Raw genomic sequence first — 15,824 nt, 5'->3', positions numbered from 1 at the left:
CATGCAACATTATCTTTGAAAAATCGCTACACTCAAAATATCACGGGTAAAAATGAAAAATTGAAACCCTCAAAAAAATAGCTAAATTATTGTAAATTTGAATTATGTGTTATCAGCATCCTTTAATAGAACAGAACGCATACCAAGAGGCTCAGCTTGTGCAACAGTTGCAAGGATGGCTTATCAACTTATCTCAAGAAAATTTGAAGCAGATATCACAAAATTTACTAATTTCAGTTTTTGTTCAAACACAGGATAGAATAACACAACTCCTTACAAACATTATCTCCACGGCAGCAATTCGTCCGAAGCAAATTGGCTTGTATGTTCAGTTAATTGTAGATTTAGATTCTCTGACCAACGAAAGTAGTGCGCTTTCATTAATTCGTCCCATTATTATCAAATTATTACTTACACCAAAGCCATTTGTAGAGCAATTTCTCTTAAACATTGGCGATTTTCTCTTTCTTCGTCGTATTGTTGAAGCATTGAATATTTCAGCTCACAACATTGTCGCACAGCTTCGTCATTTCTGCGAAATGCATGAAGATTTGAAATATTATCATTGTTTGTTGTTTTCAATCTTTGCACCAGAAATTCAAATGGCTGACCCCCAGTTTTTCGCGACTCTTCGAAATCTATACTACGAGGAATGGTCTGCACCATCGTGCAAACCAGTTCTCAAAGATTTTTTGACAACATAACCAACCTAAATCATGGGAATTGGAACCTCCTGAAGCAATGCTACGAATTAGGAGGCTATCCCAAGACAATCCAAGTTGCAATTAAGACAGACGATATCGATCTTTTTCAAGAACTTTCAAATTCGGCCAATTTCTCCATCGATCAGCATATTCGTCCATCAGTCTTTGAACCATGCAATTTTGTACAGAGCGAGCCGTCATTAATTCAATACGCCGCGTTTTACGGGTCATTAAGAATTTTCAAATTCTTGTTACTGAATGGAGCAGATCTCAACCAAGAGGATGCAAACGGTACAAACTTGGCCCAGTTCGTCGTTGCAGGCGGAAACATTGAAATGGTCAGAATCTGTCAACAAAGAAAATGCGATTTCAACGGTTGCCTCCAAGTAGCAACAAGATTCTTCAGGTTCGATATATTTGATTGGCTACACTTCGCTTATATCAGCGATCTTAACGATATCCCCCCCAAATACGGAAATGTCTTCCACGAAAGCGCCGCTTCTAACAACATCAGACAGATCATGTACTGTATAGAGAATTCCCTTGATTTCAACAGCTGCGCTTCAGACAAATCCACTCCTTTGCACTTCGCCGTTAAGAATCGCGCGATTGATTCCATCAGATTACTTATTTCCATTCCTTCCCTCGATGTCAACGCGAAGGATTCTACAGGAAACACTTCATTGCACACAGCAGCGTTGTTTGAAGATTCAACAATTGTTTCTGAGTTGTTGGAATGCCAGAGAATAGATATAAACGCAGTTAACAGATGGGGAATGACTCCTATACACATTGCAGCACAAGATGGAAATACTGCAACTGTTTCAGCACTCATCAAACGCCCTGAAATCGATATCAACTGCAAGGATGAGAACTTCATGACTCCTTTGCATTATGCAGCACAAGAAGGAGAATTTGAAACTGTCAGAATTCTTTTGTCTGTGAAAGATATTGATATCAACTGCGAAGATAACCAGGGATTGGTTCCTTTCTCTTATGCAGAGGCATCAGGAATGGAAGCTACTGCTCAGTTGATTCAGGATTGGATCAATACTTAATTTTTTTTATAGATTTTATATATATATATATTGTTTGTTTGTTTTATATATATTAGATATATTATTTCGTTGCGGTTTATAATATATTTAGTTTTCTATCATTCTATCCTTTTATTTTTTGTTTGATTTATTAAATATAGACTTTCTATTCGTTTAAATTTGATTCTTTTTTACTTTCTACTAATACTTGATATAAGAAAACACTATGTGGTGATAAGTCCTATATCATGTGCGATTATTTGATTCGATTGAGTATTATTTTAAAAATTAAAGAAAAACAATACTTTAATTAGAATATTTTGATCTAGAGAATACTTAGTTTATATGAATTCACGTGATTATATATTAATAATTTCATTAATACATTAAGTTTATGTATTCAATGCTCGAACAATAAAAATGAGAGTGTACGCTTTAATGAAAAGCATTACTAAGTATTTGCTCAGCTGAAATTTGAATTTGAAGTGAGTATGATATTACCCAGATTTGCTTTACTTTTACCACTCCCCATGTAATTTCTGGGGAAAACGATAATTCATTTTTTTTATGGATGAATAGATCGTTTTCCTTGAAAGGACCTCATATCTCTGGCTAAAAAGAGTGTCAGATCCTAAATAGATTATTGATCTAGTGTACAAATCCAATAAAAAGCCTATTTTTTTGGCTTTTTTGGTGCTCATTTTTTCGAAGATCTACATGAATATGGGGAAACCATCGGATTTTTTTGGTTAACCCACATCTTCATGTAGTCTGGACTATCTTTCCTCGAAGGACCTCTTTACGGGTGTAAAAACTCATAAAGTTCTCAAAAGATTCATTCTCGATCTCCATGCTGAAAGAATTTACAATAAAAAAGAGATCTACGCATCAAACTACAGCCATAAATGAACTGAACCCCTAAAGCTCAGCTCTTAGTTTATCAAAAACGTCGAAATCCTTCTCATTGCAATCAAAATTTCTCAATAACTCATAAGAAAAATCGAATTTTGATTAAGCCGATGTTATAGGTATCACAAATACTACAAACTTGAGCAATATCGAAATTGCCAGCAAAAGTTTGAAATTGCATTGCTCATATTTGTTTTGTAAACTAAAAATCTGCTTATATTATTCATTAATTTTTTATATATTATTCATATACTTTAATAAAAACAATACTATTTCACCTTAAAAATGAATTTCATAAGTCAATATTATTTTTTTGAAAATGTATCAATTTTCGATTAAAACAACATGAGAATAAAATTTACGCAAAATTATTTTAAAAAATGGTTTTAAAAATTTACAATTGATTAAGAATAAGATTGGAAGAAGTTTTGAAGTTTAATTTTAAGAAAAAAAATTCGGATATTATTCATGGATCTAAGTAATCTGATATTTGAGTATCGGCACTATGCATAAAACATATATTTATAGTTTTTTTGGATTTTTATGATTTTAAATATATTCAAATTTGGCAATCCAATAGATTTTTAAAAAATAGGTAAATAAAAATAGATTACATATGCAGCAGATTTAGAACATGAAACAAATCTTATAGTGACCCAAAAAAAAATTCATGATCCAAAAAAGAAAAAAATTAGCTAAATGGGAATCAAACCTTGGCATAATGAATCATTATGTCGGATGTTTCCACTACACCGGCAGTTCGAAAAATACCCTTGGTGGTTCTATTTAATAGCTACTCCCAACGATAGGCGGTGTCCCCAGCTTTCGAGAGGTGGTAAAAGTAAAGCAAATCTGGGTATATTACTTTAAGATTGTAACCTTAAATACTGAAATATCAAATAAGCTAATGCTTACTTGAAACAATACATTAGGCAAAGCCATAGAGAATCCTGTGAGAAAAAATCTTACATGCCAGGAAAAAAGAAATTGGCATTCAATTATAAACAATAAGAGTAACATTTATAAGTAGATATGGGCATACAAATCCTATTTGAATGATAATACCCAATTCCTGGTGAAAACTACTAGAAATTATTAAAAAATTCGAATGAATAATGGTGATAATGATAAAATCATTATGTCATTCATCTAATCATTCGTAAACTCGATGCCTGTATCTATTAATACTTCTTTTGCCAGCAAAGATAATTTTTCATTTTCGTCATCAGTTAAATCAACTAATTTATCGATCATTTCAAAATCACTCATCAACTCTATTATAGTATTCTTCATATTTAGTGTATTTGCCACATTAATAATTTGAATCAAAGATTCACAGATGAAAATACAGTTATCTGGATTTGATTCATCAATAAAATCATCTAAAAGATATATAACTCTCATTTCTAGCACTAAATTTAACTCATTTTCTTTCAAAATTTTCAAAAATTCGCAAAGAACTTTGAGAGCTGATTCTCTAACCTGAAATGATCCATCTTGAAGCAGTATTATAAGGTTTTTGAGTATATCTGGTCTGTATTCCTCAATGTTTACAATTTTCGAAAATATTTCAGTGACATTGATGAAGAAATCGTTCATTGTAGAATCTGCTGTTTCCATTCTTGCTATTGAACCAAGTAATGACTCGATTACAACATTAGGAAGATTTGTAAATTGTAATATTTGCAAAAGTATACCTGATATTGCGTTGAGAGTATCAATGATCTCTTGTGAAAGCAAATTTACTATTTTGTCAATGATCGGATGTCCGATTAAAAATTGTGCGTAATCTTGATCGATAAGAGTACTAGAAATGTAGTTAAGTATTACTTTATCAAGTCTTAAATCATTTATATCTAAAGAATCTGATAAGAAATCATAGATTTGCACAAAAAGATTTTCATCAAAAAAATTAATGGCTTTTGAGAAGTAAAATATAATGGATGCAATTGTTGAACAGTCCTTATTAGCAACAAATTGCGCTAAATCCTCAAAATTAAATGCTTCGAGGCTTTTTTGAGTGATTACATCAGAATAAGAGCATAAGTAGGACAAAAGTGTAATAAATCTCTTGAACTGAATAGAATCTATATTTTTGCATGCGAATTCAAATGCAAATTCTAATACTTCTTCTGGAAAAGTTTGGGATTGTATCGAAAATATTGAAATTGTAATATCTAATAAGTGATCGCATTCTAAATTATTAGAACAATGTTCATACAATGTAAATAATAGATGCAAAAATGAATCTAAAGGAAAATCTTGAAATTTTGAGAGGTCTGATATAATTTTATTTGTCGACAAAGTCATCAAATGCTGAATTATTTCTACTGGATCTGAATTTGTTTCGAAATTCTGCAATAATTGGGTATAATATGAAATATCATTTGAAATAGAGTTATTTTCTTCTGAATTAACTATATCTGAACGTAATGGACTATTATTTTCGTTATTATCTATGGAATTCTTATAGTCTTCTTCCATTGATCACTAGAAAAATAAAATTAAATTATCATTGACACTTTTATTAATTTTACAAAGATTTTGTCACCTTTCAAAATGGAAGTGTCGAAATATTTAGCACATTTTGATGAACTACAATTAGTATCATCAAGTGACATATCGAGACATTACCATGCTGTTGAAAAAGGTACTGATAGAAAAGTTGCAATTTTAATTTATATGAAAAATCCAAGATTTAAAGGTCGAATTTTCCTTCAGCCGCCTTCAATCGACTTTCCAGGATTAGCGACAGTATACGATATATGCGAGGATGATAATTTTATTGCAATACCACAAGAAATTGTAGGTTCAGGAAATTTATTTAATTATTTATTGCCATCACCGTTACTTTCTGAGAGCAAAGTTGCTGAAATCGCACAGTGCATGCTAAAATGCTTAGCATATTTACATGATATTGGAATTGTTGTAAGAAACATTAACATGCAAAATATCTTGATCTCTGATGATTCAAATTACCCATTTAAGCTCAAAGATTATATACTTGCAAAATTATTAGATACAAAAAACCTTACAGACATTTGTAACGCAGAAACCTTTCCATCACCTGAATTTCTTCGCAAATTAGAGTACGGTCCTCCAACTGACATTTGGTCACTTGGGTGTATCATGTACGTTCTTCTTTGTGGGAAATTCCCTTATTTCCCAGATGTTGAAAGAACAATGGAAGCGTTCGGCCAAATACAGCCTGATTTCGAAAAAGGCGCATGGCAAGAAATATCTCCGGAAGCACGGTCTATCGTTTACAGAATGATTTCAATAAATCCAGCGGATAGACCAACAGCAAAGCAACTTCTCGATGAACCATGGATTCAAGGAAAGTGTTCTGATATCCCTATTACTTCTGCAGTACAAGATCTCAAGACATCTATAATGGCTTTGAGAATGAGACGTTCTTTCGGAGCTGCTCAGTCAGCAACATCTTTCAGATACTTCCAGAAGTTTTGTGAGATCACTACCCAATATAAGACCCATTTTTACTGAATTATTTTTACAAAATTGTATTCTCATACTGTTTTTTAATGTTTTGTTAACTTAAAAATTCATATATTATGTTTATTTTATAGTCTAAGTGAAACAAGTATGTTTTCATCTTCTGAAAATTTTCAAAAAAATCTAATGAATGGTTCTTCAGAAATACCCATTCCCCTTGATGAAAGCAGAATTGATGATATGAAACACCTTCATGATATATGCTTTAACGATGTTTATGGAGATAGTTTCTATAATCTCATTGCTAAAAATCACGCATTAAAAGGAGCTTTATTATATCATGATCAAAAACCAGTTGGAGAGGTTGTATATCAATTTGAAATGTATAATGGTGAGCTTGTTTCATATATAGTGTCCATTTCGGTTCTTCCAGAGTTCAGATCACAACACTATATATTTGATCAGTCAAAGTTTGTCGATAGAATTTATTTGCATGTTAAAGTTTCCAATGAAGTTGCTATTAAAATGTATAATAAATATGGATTCCGAATTGTGAAGCAGGAAGAAGGCACATATGAAGATGAAAGCTCATATTTGATGTTGCGAAATAATCCCGACAAAGTTGAAACACAAATAAATCCAGAAATGGCCGAATGGGTAAAAGATGTCTTTAAGATGCTTGATTAAATATAAATTTGTGTTCTTTGTTAAATGAGTCTTAATGAATTGATGATAGAGTAAAATAACAAAAAATTTTTCTTTATACAAGCATTATCATAAAAATAAATTATTCCAATGATATTTATATTGGAAAATATTATATAAGGCTAGCTGTTTTTGATAAAAAGCATGCAACATTAAGAAAAATATACGTTGAAGTAAAAGAATAGAGAGTTAAACTATGTTGATAGTTTGTTATGGCCGAGTTATTTAGATGAATATGAGCAAAAAGGCAAAAATCTTAAAGATAATTGAACAATAAAAATTTAATTCATAAAATAATAATATCTTTATGAAGTTCTATTAATTACAAAATAAAGTTAACCTATACTTGATTTATCTACTTTTTCAAACTCAGAGAAGTAGTACCCGTAGAAGTTGATGTAGATGTAGTTCCACCGCCAATACCTTTGCCAAGACCACCACCAAGGCCACTGCCAAATGTATTTGTTGCAGTTCCTTTGCATAGTTCTTCGAAGTTAGTTTTCTTATCTCTCTTTTCGAGGTCCGCTTTTCTTTTATTAAGGTACTGTTTGTATGCTGCTTCTATATGTATTGCATCTGACATCTTCTCTGTTTCGGCTTCCTTACTGTCCAAAATATCTGTCTTCAAGCCATTATTTTTATATCGGTCGGATACTCTTTCTAGTAGCTTGTTCGTTTTGTCTTTGATGTCGGCCATCTTTGAAGCACACCTTATGATTGCATCATGTTGAAATTCGATCATTTGAATTAATGTTGTTGGATTTGTGGAATATTTTGGTGGTTCTAGTGATCTTTCGTAGAGTTTAATTGCGTCTGTAATTTCTTCTGCCTTTTTATCGATATCTTCTACGTATTTTGTGAAAAATGCTGAAGGGAACGTTTGATTTGAGTTAGATTGGATACCTCTCTGTGAGCGTCTGAACTCATCGAGTTTCTCTCGTGAATCATCAATAACAGATTTGCCAAAATTTACTTCGTTTGATAGAGTTGTTAATGTATGTTGAAGAGCTCTTGTTGCATTTATTTCTATTTCATTCATAACTTTATTAAATGACTCTACGCCTTCTAATGGCTTCACTGTTTTTGTAAAATCGCTTTGAATTTCAAGAAGTTGAGTAACAAAACCAAGAAATTGAGTATTCTTTAAAAACTTTTCATTCTCTGTTATAACAGTATCCTCTGGGATTGGTTTTATATCCTCCCATGGGATAGCCTTGCCCATACCACCAAATTGCATCTTTGTATTTTTTTGGGACCTTTTTGAATTTTTTTTTAGGGAGAGAAGCAAAATTTTTATATCGAGCAATAGTATTATAGATAGATTTCTCATAGTATTGCAAGCGGATTTGTGCGAATTTTAACACAATCAAGGCTAAATTTTGTTTGAAAATCTCAAAAATTCAAATATTTTCTCAATACAATATGAGTATTAGTATTACTCTTTGATATGATATAGATATCCAGCATGTTGGTCAAGTTGCGCATATCTTTTTTATAAAATATCGGATCTTTGATGAAAAATTCTATAATCCTCTCATGTACTTCAGGACCTAAGTTATCAGAAATGATTCAAACACTAATAGAAAGTATCGTAGTACATTTGCAAACAAGACCAAAAAAAATGTTAATATATAAAGCAACTTCATTTAGGCTTTCTATAGTTCGATATCATAGAGATCTATTGATTATATATATATATATAGAGAGAGAGAGAGAGTTATAAGTGGTATCCAATAAAAGATATTTTATGATTTATAAAATATGAATTTTTATAAAAATACAAACAAAAAAAAGTTATAAAAAACAAAATTGAGTTATTGGTAATTCACAGGTAACATGTGAATCTTTCCTGAAGTGCACATGACGAAGAGAGTCTTATAATCCTCAATATAAGTCATGTCAATCACTCTTGATTTGACTTCTCCTACAGCGAAAGTTTTTGTCAAATCATAAATGCAGCAACATTTAATTACATTCGATGAATTGCAGAAAGCAATGAAATCAATACCTTTCATAACAAATTTAATGATTTTTCCTGCATTCTCATTAATTTCTCCAAGGAATTTTCCTGTTGCCGTGTACACTTTTATCATTCCATTCATTGCAATCACAACACAACCACTTGAATTAGTTACAAGCATCGAATCAGGTTGTTGTTGCAACTCAATGCACGAGAACAATTCATGTCTAAATATAGAGTGTACATACACTCTGCATTTGTCAGTGGAAGCAGCCAAAATTCCAGCGGATTGAGAGAAAACAAATGAACAAACTTTTTCTGGAATGAAAATATTCAGTCCAGAAACAGAGATACAGCCAGTGGAACTTATCCATGCAGGAGTATCCCCATCCTTACACCATTGCTCATGTAATTTTGTAACATTCGAATGAGTGACGATATCCCATATCGTTACAACCGTCATTTTTGAACGGTTTGTTATCGTCAAAGAATTTTTTCCTGGCGCGATTATGCACGAATCATCCAAGAAAATATCAGAGAAAGTATTGGACAATTCAGGCATTGTGTTGAGGAGCAGTTTGTAGATATTTACTTCTCCGTTTTTCATGAATATCGCGAGATTCTTTCCGAAGAAAGTCGCTGACAAAATTTGGTTTTGTTGCAGATGCAAAACAAAACTTTGTCTGTTTAATGAATTCGTATATGATCCTTCGATACTTAATCTATTGGAAAGAATAGTTTTCCCATCAATGTTCTCTATATCACAGAACTCTTTGTAATTTTTGCCATCTATCGTTGGCAAATTGTCACTTTTATATATAGAAAATCCCTCAAAATATTGAGCGACCATAAACCTCTCAAAATTTGAATTGAAAATTATCAAATTTTCTATATTTTCATTGACTATATTTGCATTGATTTTTCCAATGTGAACAACTACTTCTTCTATTGTCAACGGGTTGAAATCGAACAGTAAAGAGCAATTCTCGTAGAAAACAAACTCCAAACTCGATGGCGGCCGTTTAAAAATACATCGAATTGAGTCGTTATTGAATAATTTGACTCTTTTCTTTTGCGAAACAATGAAAATCTCTGTTTCGCTCATGAAAATGAAGGCGAATTCCTTTTGGTCGTTGTTTATTATGTTTATTGGAAGAGAAACAAAGTTTTTCGATGAGAAATTAATGTCAGAAATGTTGACTTCTTCTGTTTCTCCGCAAAAACTTTCGTCAAAATATGATAAACAACTCAATAAAGGAATGAAACCACATAATGTATGGGAGGAAGGAACTCTTGTGGTCTTGCCAAGGTCGAAATTAGTCATGTAGTTGTAGTAATGGTCAACAGAAAGAGGAGTGATCAAATCTTGTTCTTTTTTAATGTAATTTCCAAGAATATTGTTGAGATTTAGCTGCCCAGCAATCCTGTTCTTGGAAATAACAATTGTTTTGTGGATTTGGTCGATTTTTTTAATGAATTCACTTCGATATTTTTGCGAAAACATCAAAGTAAGGTCTGTAACATTCAAATCGGCCAATATGTCCAAGTTTGTCTTGCGTTTGATCACTTCCGAAATCTGTTTTCCGATGTTTGACATGGAAATCAGAGCAAATTTGCCTAAAATGGACAAAGCGCGGTCGAGAACGTTTGGAGCTGATGAAAGACCAAATCTTACATCATAATGGTCAAAGTTTCCTCTCAAAAGTTCGTCAAATGTCAAAAGATCTTTAATTGGAGTTATATCTATGTTTGAAACCGAATCTTTGAACGGAGAGTTGTTGAATTCTTCAAGAAGAGTATACGAGAAAGGTATATTTGTGAATCTGAAGAAGAATGCTTGATATAAGAAAATGGCATATTCTTTATTCAGCGATTCTCCAACGTGGTCGAACAAATTAATTAGTAGATCGCATTTGTCGACGTATATCATGGACATAATGAGCTGTGCAGTGATAATTATCTGTTCAATGTTATCTTTCGTTGAAAAATGGGTCAAAAACTGGACAACGTGTTGGAAAGCGTCTTCTGTTATGAACATGGATAGAAGTATGGGCCACACGTACCATAAATCATCTTGTATCGTGTAATTTGATAAAGGTAATGTCGAAATCAGGCTCAAAGAAGCAGCCGCGAGCTGTTTCGATGTATAAGGAAGAGATAATGGAAGGATACAATACAAAGTATAGAAGCCAGGATAATCTGTTGCAAAGCCACTTAATTTGATGAAAATTTTTTCTTTTTCCGGGTGCCTGTTTAAGTGGAAACCAGCAGCAAGCATTGTTTCCATTGTATTCGGATACGAATAGTTATGCAGGCATTGAACAATTCCGATAATTACATTGATATCCGTTGCCAAAGGGATTAAATTCAAAAGAAGTTTCTCTTTATCTGCTCTGTTGGGGCTTTTAGAAAATCTCTTGGCAAAAAGTGCAATCAAATTGAGTATATACAAAGAAAATTCAATTTCATTAAAATAAGCAGTCAAAATTATGAATAATTGGTTGAAATCCTTACTCGTGAGGAACGTAGTGCCTGCATTCTCCAATAATCCGTTGTAGGAGTTGATTAATTTCTTGTTTTCACGGCTTTCTTCGTAAATTGTCCTGAAATTATTCAACAAATTGATGAAATAGCCCTGGCGCTTGAAAAGATTGATGCACTGAGCAACGGCATTGTGAGACCAATGGTTTACAACCCTCTGGAAGAAAGTTGTCTGCTTCCAAATCTCCAAATTCATAATAATTCCGTCGAATAACTCGAAAACTATGGTTTCTTCCGTAAATGAGTCGAGCAATGAGAAGAAAGCCATATATAATTGGTAACTGAGCTTGTTCGTGGCTTTTTCAAGGAGTTTGCCAATTAAAGGAAATCCGTGAAATTCTTTCTGAAATTTGTCGTTTTCGGAAAGAGTTGTCTTGATAAGGCCAATGATGATCTCAAGGAATCCTTCTGGAACCTCGAAATCCTTTGAAAAGCATTGGACGAGTGACAACATGTGATTTCCTTTTCCTAGCATGAAATGAAGGGAATGTTGGGCATTCCTTACGTAGAACAGGTGGAGTTTAGTACCAATGGATGTTTCTATTTGGGTTGGAAGACTTTCTTGTATCATATTTGTAGATACAATAAAATTTTCTTCATTAAAAGCTTCTGTTCCTCTTTTTTCTATTGATTGGAGGTTCTCTTCCGTCAACATAGTGTTTGCAAAGGCGAATGGCCCGAGAATGGCGTTGTTTGAGATTTGGAAAACTCCATCTCCTCCAATTTCAAAAGTTAACGGAAGATCTTGGTCGAACATTATCGCGTTCACCTCATTCGCATATAACAATGAGTGGTTGGCGAAAAATCCGACGATACTTTTCTCTAATGAAATTCTTTGGATCACGAAAGCGCAGAAACCCCATGAATTGCTGTTGATAGACCCTAAAGATGTCTTAGAGTTGTTTTCCGGGTCTTTCATGTCATTGAATGATATGTAAAACAGTCCTCTATGTATAAAAAAAGAAAAATTTTGTTGTAACTCGTTGTAAACCTTCAAAATGTTGATGTTCGTGTTCTCAATTGATAACTGCGACTCGTCAACTTTGATCCAGAAGCAGAATGTCATCTTTTTATTGAATAATGTCGATGGAGTTTCCGGCATTATCGCAAATGGCTGGATTAAACCAAGCTGGAACTCATATTTCTGCTTCGAAGTCGCTTCTCCTGTTTGGGCTGCAAGGATCCGTGAGGCCATTTCTTTGTTTGGAGGTGAGATAATCAGTTTCATGATCTGTAAACAGATCGGATAGCTGGATTTCTCGCGGGTAATGAGCCAGAGGAGGCCAAAGGCGTCATCTTCGCTGACATTTTTGATGGAAAACGTTGTGCCTTTGAAAAATAATTTTTCATCTTTCTTGGAAACGTAATCTATGAGGATTGAATCGATCCCACTATCGTGCATAGCCCTGCAATTTGTAGGAGAATACTTGCAAAGCTTTGTAAACAGTTCAATTACATTATTTATTATCGGAAACTCTCCGAAAGCAGCAAGAAAGACAGGAAGGAATGTAGGGACTTTAATAATAAATAAGGAGTCGAATGTGAGTGAATTGGAGCATGCAGTGATGTTAATTAAGTTTTGCATGATAATCCTTTCGTTGTCTGTTGATATATGCATTTTAATTACGTTTACAAGCCTTGACAGATGCATAGAAATCAACTCATAGAAGGGAGAAGACTGTGTAACCATTGAGAAAAATTTTAGAATCTGATTTATGATTTCTGACATCTGTGAAGCACATTCATCAACTGAAATTAATCCAAAGTCCATCATGGCATCAAGTGGTTCCTTCAAATTCTTTCCAAATTTGGGATTATGAGATAAAACGTAAATAATCATGTTCCCGAGCTCTTTAACCGTATTCATTGCCTGCATCTGTGTTGTACGATCAAATTTAGAGCACGTTGAGTACAAATTTGCAAAGGCTTTCGTTACAGCTGAAATTTGATCAGATTCATTAGCGAGAAGATAGTTTCTAATGGTCACAAACACGGTATTCATTAATTTGGACTCTGTTGCAAGCAGTAAAAAGACCTTGCAGAAGGTTGGAGAAGAAAATATTATTTCTTTGTTCTCGGAATTGGTCATTAATGAGAAAATAAAAGACATAATTGTATTGAAGGCCAATTTCACCTTAGGAGATTTATCAAAACGGCTCCAAAGATAAGAAATTACCTCTGCAATGGATTGGAGGCACGGATCGGTCAAAAATGTAGAGTTATCAATTGGTGTTTCGCAATAGATGATGTGACCAATTATTTCAGCGAACAATAATTGGTTTGTGGAATTTTGTATCAATAAATCAGCCAAAAGTGTTTGTGCCGACGATGCAAGGGTGTTTATTGATGATGCACGTAAGAATTTGATGGTTTCGGAGGCTCCTTTCTCAGAAAAAACTGTAATATTCGGATTAAAAATTATTTGAGAGAAAAATATCTCAGATAATGGGAGAATTGGTGTTGATGAAGCAAGATGTGAGATAAGGATCACTTCGTTTGTAATTAAATCGTAAATATGTGGATCATTTCTGTATGCAGTGATTATTTTGACAATTGACGTAAAGAAGCAGTCCAAACAGACTATATCAGCCTGCTCAATCGATTCGCATAATTTCTGTACCTTATCGAACATCATTGGCGAAAGAAAATTTTTAAATGTTTTATTTGTTTTCAAATCTTCGTATTTTATAGCAGAAAATCCCATTTCGAACTCCTTTTCATCACAAGAATGGAATTTGAACTCAGATTCCTTTAATTCGACAGGAGAACTTTCAATAAATTCTGAATTTGAAATAAAAACAGGTTCTTGTATAATCATGTTGACGTAAACCGAAGATATGATGACAAAGCCGTCTTTGATTGGATGTAGTAAGTCTGTATTCGATAAAATTGCTAATAAACGCAAAGCCCTTGGATCAAGCTTTTTAATTGAGTAATCTAGAAGGGAAATTAATTTAAATATCTCTTCCTTTGTAAAATAGTTCTGTCGATCAATTATTACAGTAATTATTGAGTTAATTATGTTTTCTCGGCCAGCATCGGTAGAATTTTTATGAGACGCTTTGAGTAGACCAAATATCAAAGATGAAGGAAGCGGTTCCTCGAAAAAAGGAATGAATGATGAGCAAGCAATGATTGAATCGTTATCCCAGTTGAAATTCTCGTCGTTTAAGTATGAATCTACGAACGAAATATATAAAACAAGCGTAATTTTGCTACTTGCCTTGAAGATTTTTTGTTGAAATAATGAACAAAGCAAAAGTAGAGTTTTTTGAGTGTTAGGAGTATCACTTTTGAGAACGAGTGTTAACGCATACATCAATACTCCATCAATAAAGAGTTGATTTGGGTTTTCGCACTCTTTACACGCATCAAGAATATTTGAAAGAGTATTTTCATCGTAAATAAAGGATTTGATGTACGGAGCGAATGAATCTACTAGTGTTGCCCCAGATTTTATCTTCGAAATAATATCTTGAATAGCTTTTTTGTCAAATGTCGGAATTTGAGTGAGGAAGAGTGGATATGAGCTTGAATTCGTGGATTTCTTTAAAGATCGGTATTCAAGCAAAAGGTCTGTCAATGGATGGATGTTCTGCTCAAATCTCTGCAATAGCCAATCCATTCTTCCCCTTTTAATTTTTTTTAGTAGGAAAAAATAAATTTCTGACAAAATTCTGAATTCATTTGGATCCAATCAAAAACTTTTATTCGTAAAGGTGAAAGGTTAGTGAAGAATACTACTTGTGAGAGTAGCATATCATTTCCTGCGATTAGTTTACTAAAAAGAGTCCTTTTTCATTGATTTCTTTTATACGATTAGTTTACGATTTGGAATATTAATAGTTTTTATATGTATTTCTATTGTTTTTGTACGTATGTAGCCCCTTACAGTGCTTATAGCATCCAATTTAAGTATATGAAATTTTTCTCAAATAATCGGGAATCAAATGAAATTAAATAACTTTATTATAGAAAAATAGGTGCAATAATGCAATTTTTGAATCCATTTACAACTCTTTTCATAATGTTTACTATCAAATTAGTTATATAATTTTACTATCACAAACCTAATATACTATATCATATGTGTATCATGAGATACTATAAGTTAAACTTGAATGTCCCTCATGTTGCATGTATTGATGGAAAACTCAGATTCGAAAAATCTTTTATGTATAAGGCTGCAGGTGGATAAACCCTACTTATTATTGCATCTAAGTATGTTAACTCAGCAGATGTTAATAAAGAAGCAATGAGTACAGATGGATTGACTCCACTCATTAATGCATCAGGAAATTGAAATCTATAGGTTTTTAAATATCTTTCAGGTATTGAAACAAATACAAAGGATGAATACTAAAATACTTCACACATTTGGGCATCATGTGGATGCCACCTTGGATTTATTCAATACCTTATCACTATTGGAGTTGATAAAGAAGCATAGGATGAAGATGGAAATATTGCACTCCTGATTTCATCTGCAAATAATCATCTCGAAATTTTGAATTC

The 15,824-nt window shown here is 32.9% G+C and overlaps 6 protein-coding genes across 6 annotated transcripts; 3 read left to right on the top strand and 3 right to left on the bottom strand.

Moving 5' to 3' along the window:
* Positions 1-81: 81 nt before the first annotated feature.
* On the top strand, positions 82-1,884 carry TVAGG3_0616680 (spectrin binding; the record flags this gene model as incomplete). Its single annotated transcript, XM_001307168.2, has 1 exon — positions 653-1,762. The coding sequence occupies one exon, from the start codon at positions 653-655 to the stop codon at positions 1,760-1,762; it is 1,110 nt and encodes a 369-aa protein (XP_001307169.1).
* Positions 1,885-3,717: 1,833 nt separating this feature from the next.
* TVAGG3_0616670 (armadillo (ARM) repeat-containing protein family) lies at positions 3,718-5,159 on the bottom strand (the record flags this gene model as incomplete). The annotated part of the gene is made up of 1 exon (XM_001307167.1): positions 3,800-5,134. One exon carries the CDS (start codon positions 5,132-5,134, stop codon positions 3,800-3,802), a length of 1,335 nt encoding a protein of 444 aa, XP_001307168.1.
* Positions 5,160-5,202: 43 nt separating this feature from the next.
* Positions 5,203-6,161, top strand: TVAGG3_0616660 (protein serine/threonine kinase protein; the record flags this gene model as incomplete). The annotated part of the gene is made up of 1 exon (XM_001307166.1): positions 5,210-6,154. The coding sequence occupies one exon, from the start codon at positions 5,210-5,212 to the stop codon at positions 6,152-6,154; it is 945 nt and encodes a 314-aa protein (XP_001307167.1).
* Positions 6,162-6,289: 128 nt separating this feature from the next.
* On the top strand, positions 6,290-6,790 carry TVAGG3_0616650 (acetyltransferase (GNAT) domain-containing protein; the record flags this gene model as incomplete). The annotated part of the gene is made up of 1 exon (XM_001307165.1): positions 6,290-6,790. One exon carries the CDS (start codon positions 6,290-6,292, stop codon positions 6,788-6,790), a length of 501 nt encoding a protein of 166 aa, XP_001307166.1.
* A 335-nt stretch (positions 6,791-7,125) lies between these two features.
* On the bottom strand, positions 7,126-8,071 carry TVAGG3_0616640 (uncharacterized protein; the record flags this gene model as incomplete). The annotated part of the gene is made up of 1 exon (XM_001307164.1): positions 7,164-8,045. One exon carries the CDS (start codon positions 8,043-8,045, stop codon positions 7,164-7,166), a length of 882 nt encoding a protein of 293 aa, XP_001307165.1.
* A 533-nt stretch (positions 8,072-8,604) lies between these two features.
* Positions 8,605-14,954, bottom strand: TVAGG3_0616630 (aggrephagy protein; the record flags this gene model as incomplete). Its single annotated transcript, XM_001307163.1, has 1 exon — positions 8,623-14,934. The coding sequence occupies one exon, from the start codon at positions 14,932-14,934 to the stop codon at positions 8,623-8,625; it is 6,312 nt and encodes a 2,103-aa protein (XP_001307164.1).
* Positions 14,955-15,824: the final 870 nt, after the last annotated feature.

The sequence above is a fragment of the Trichomonas vaginalis genome, chromosome III, assembly GCF_026262505.1.
Source record: "Trichomonas vaginalis G3 chromosome III, whole genome shotgun sequence".
In the NCBI taxonomy this organism is placed as follows: domain Eukaryota; phylum Parabasalia; order Trichomonadida; family Trichomonadidae; genus Trichomonas; species Trichomonas vaginalis.
The sequence above is the reverse complement of the archived record's forward strand: the minus strand, read 5'-3'. Positions and strand labels throughout refer to the sequence as shown.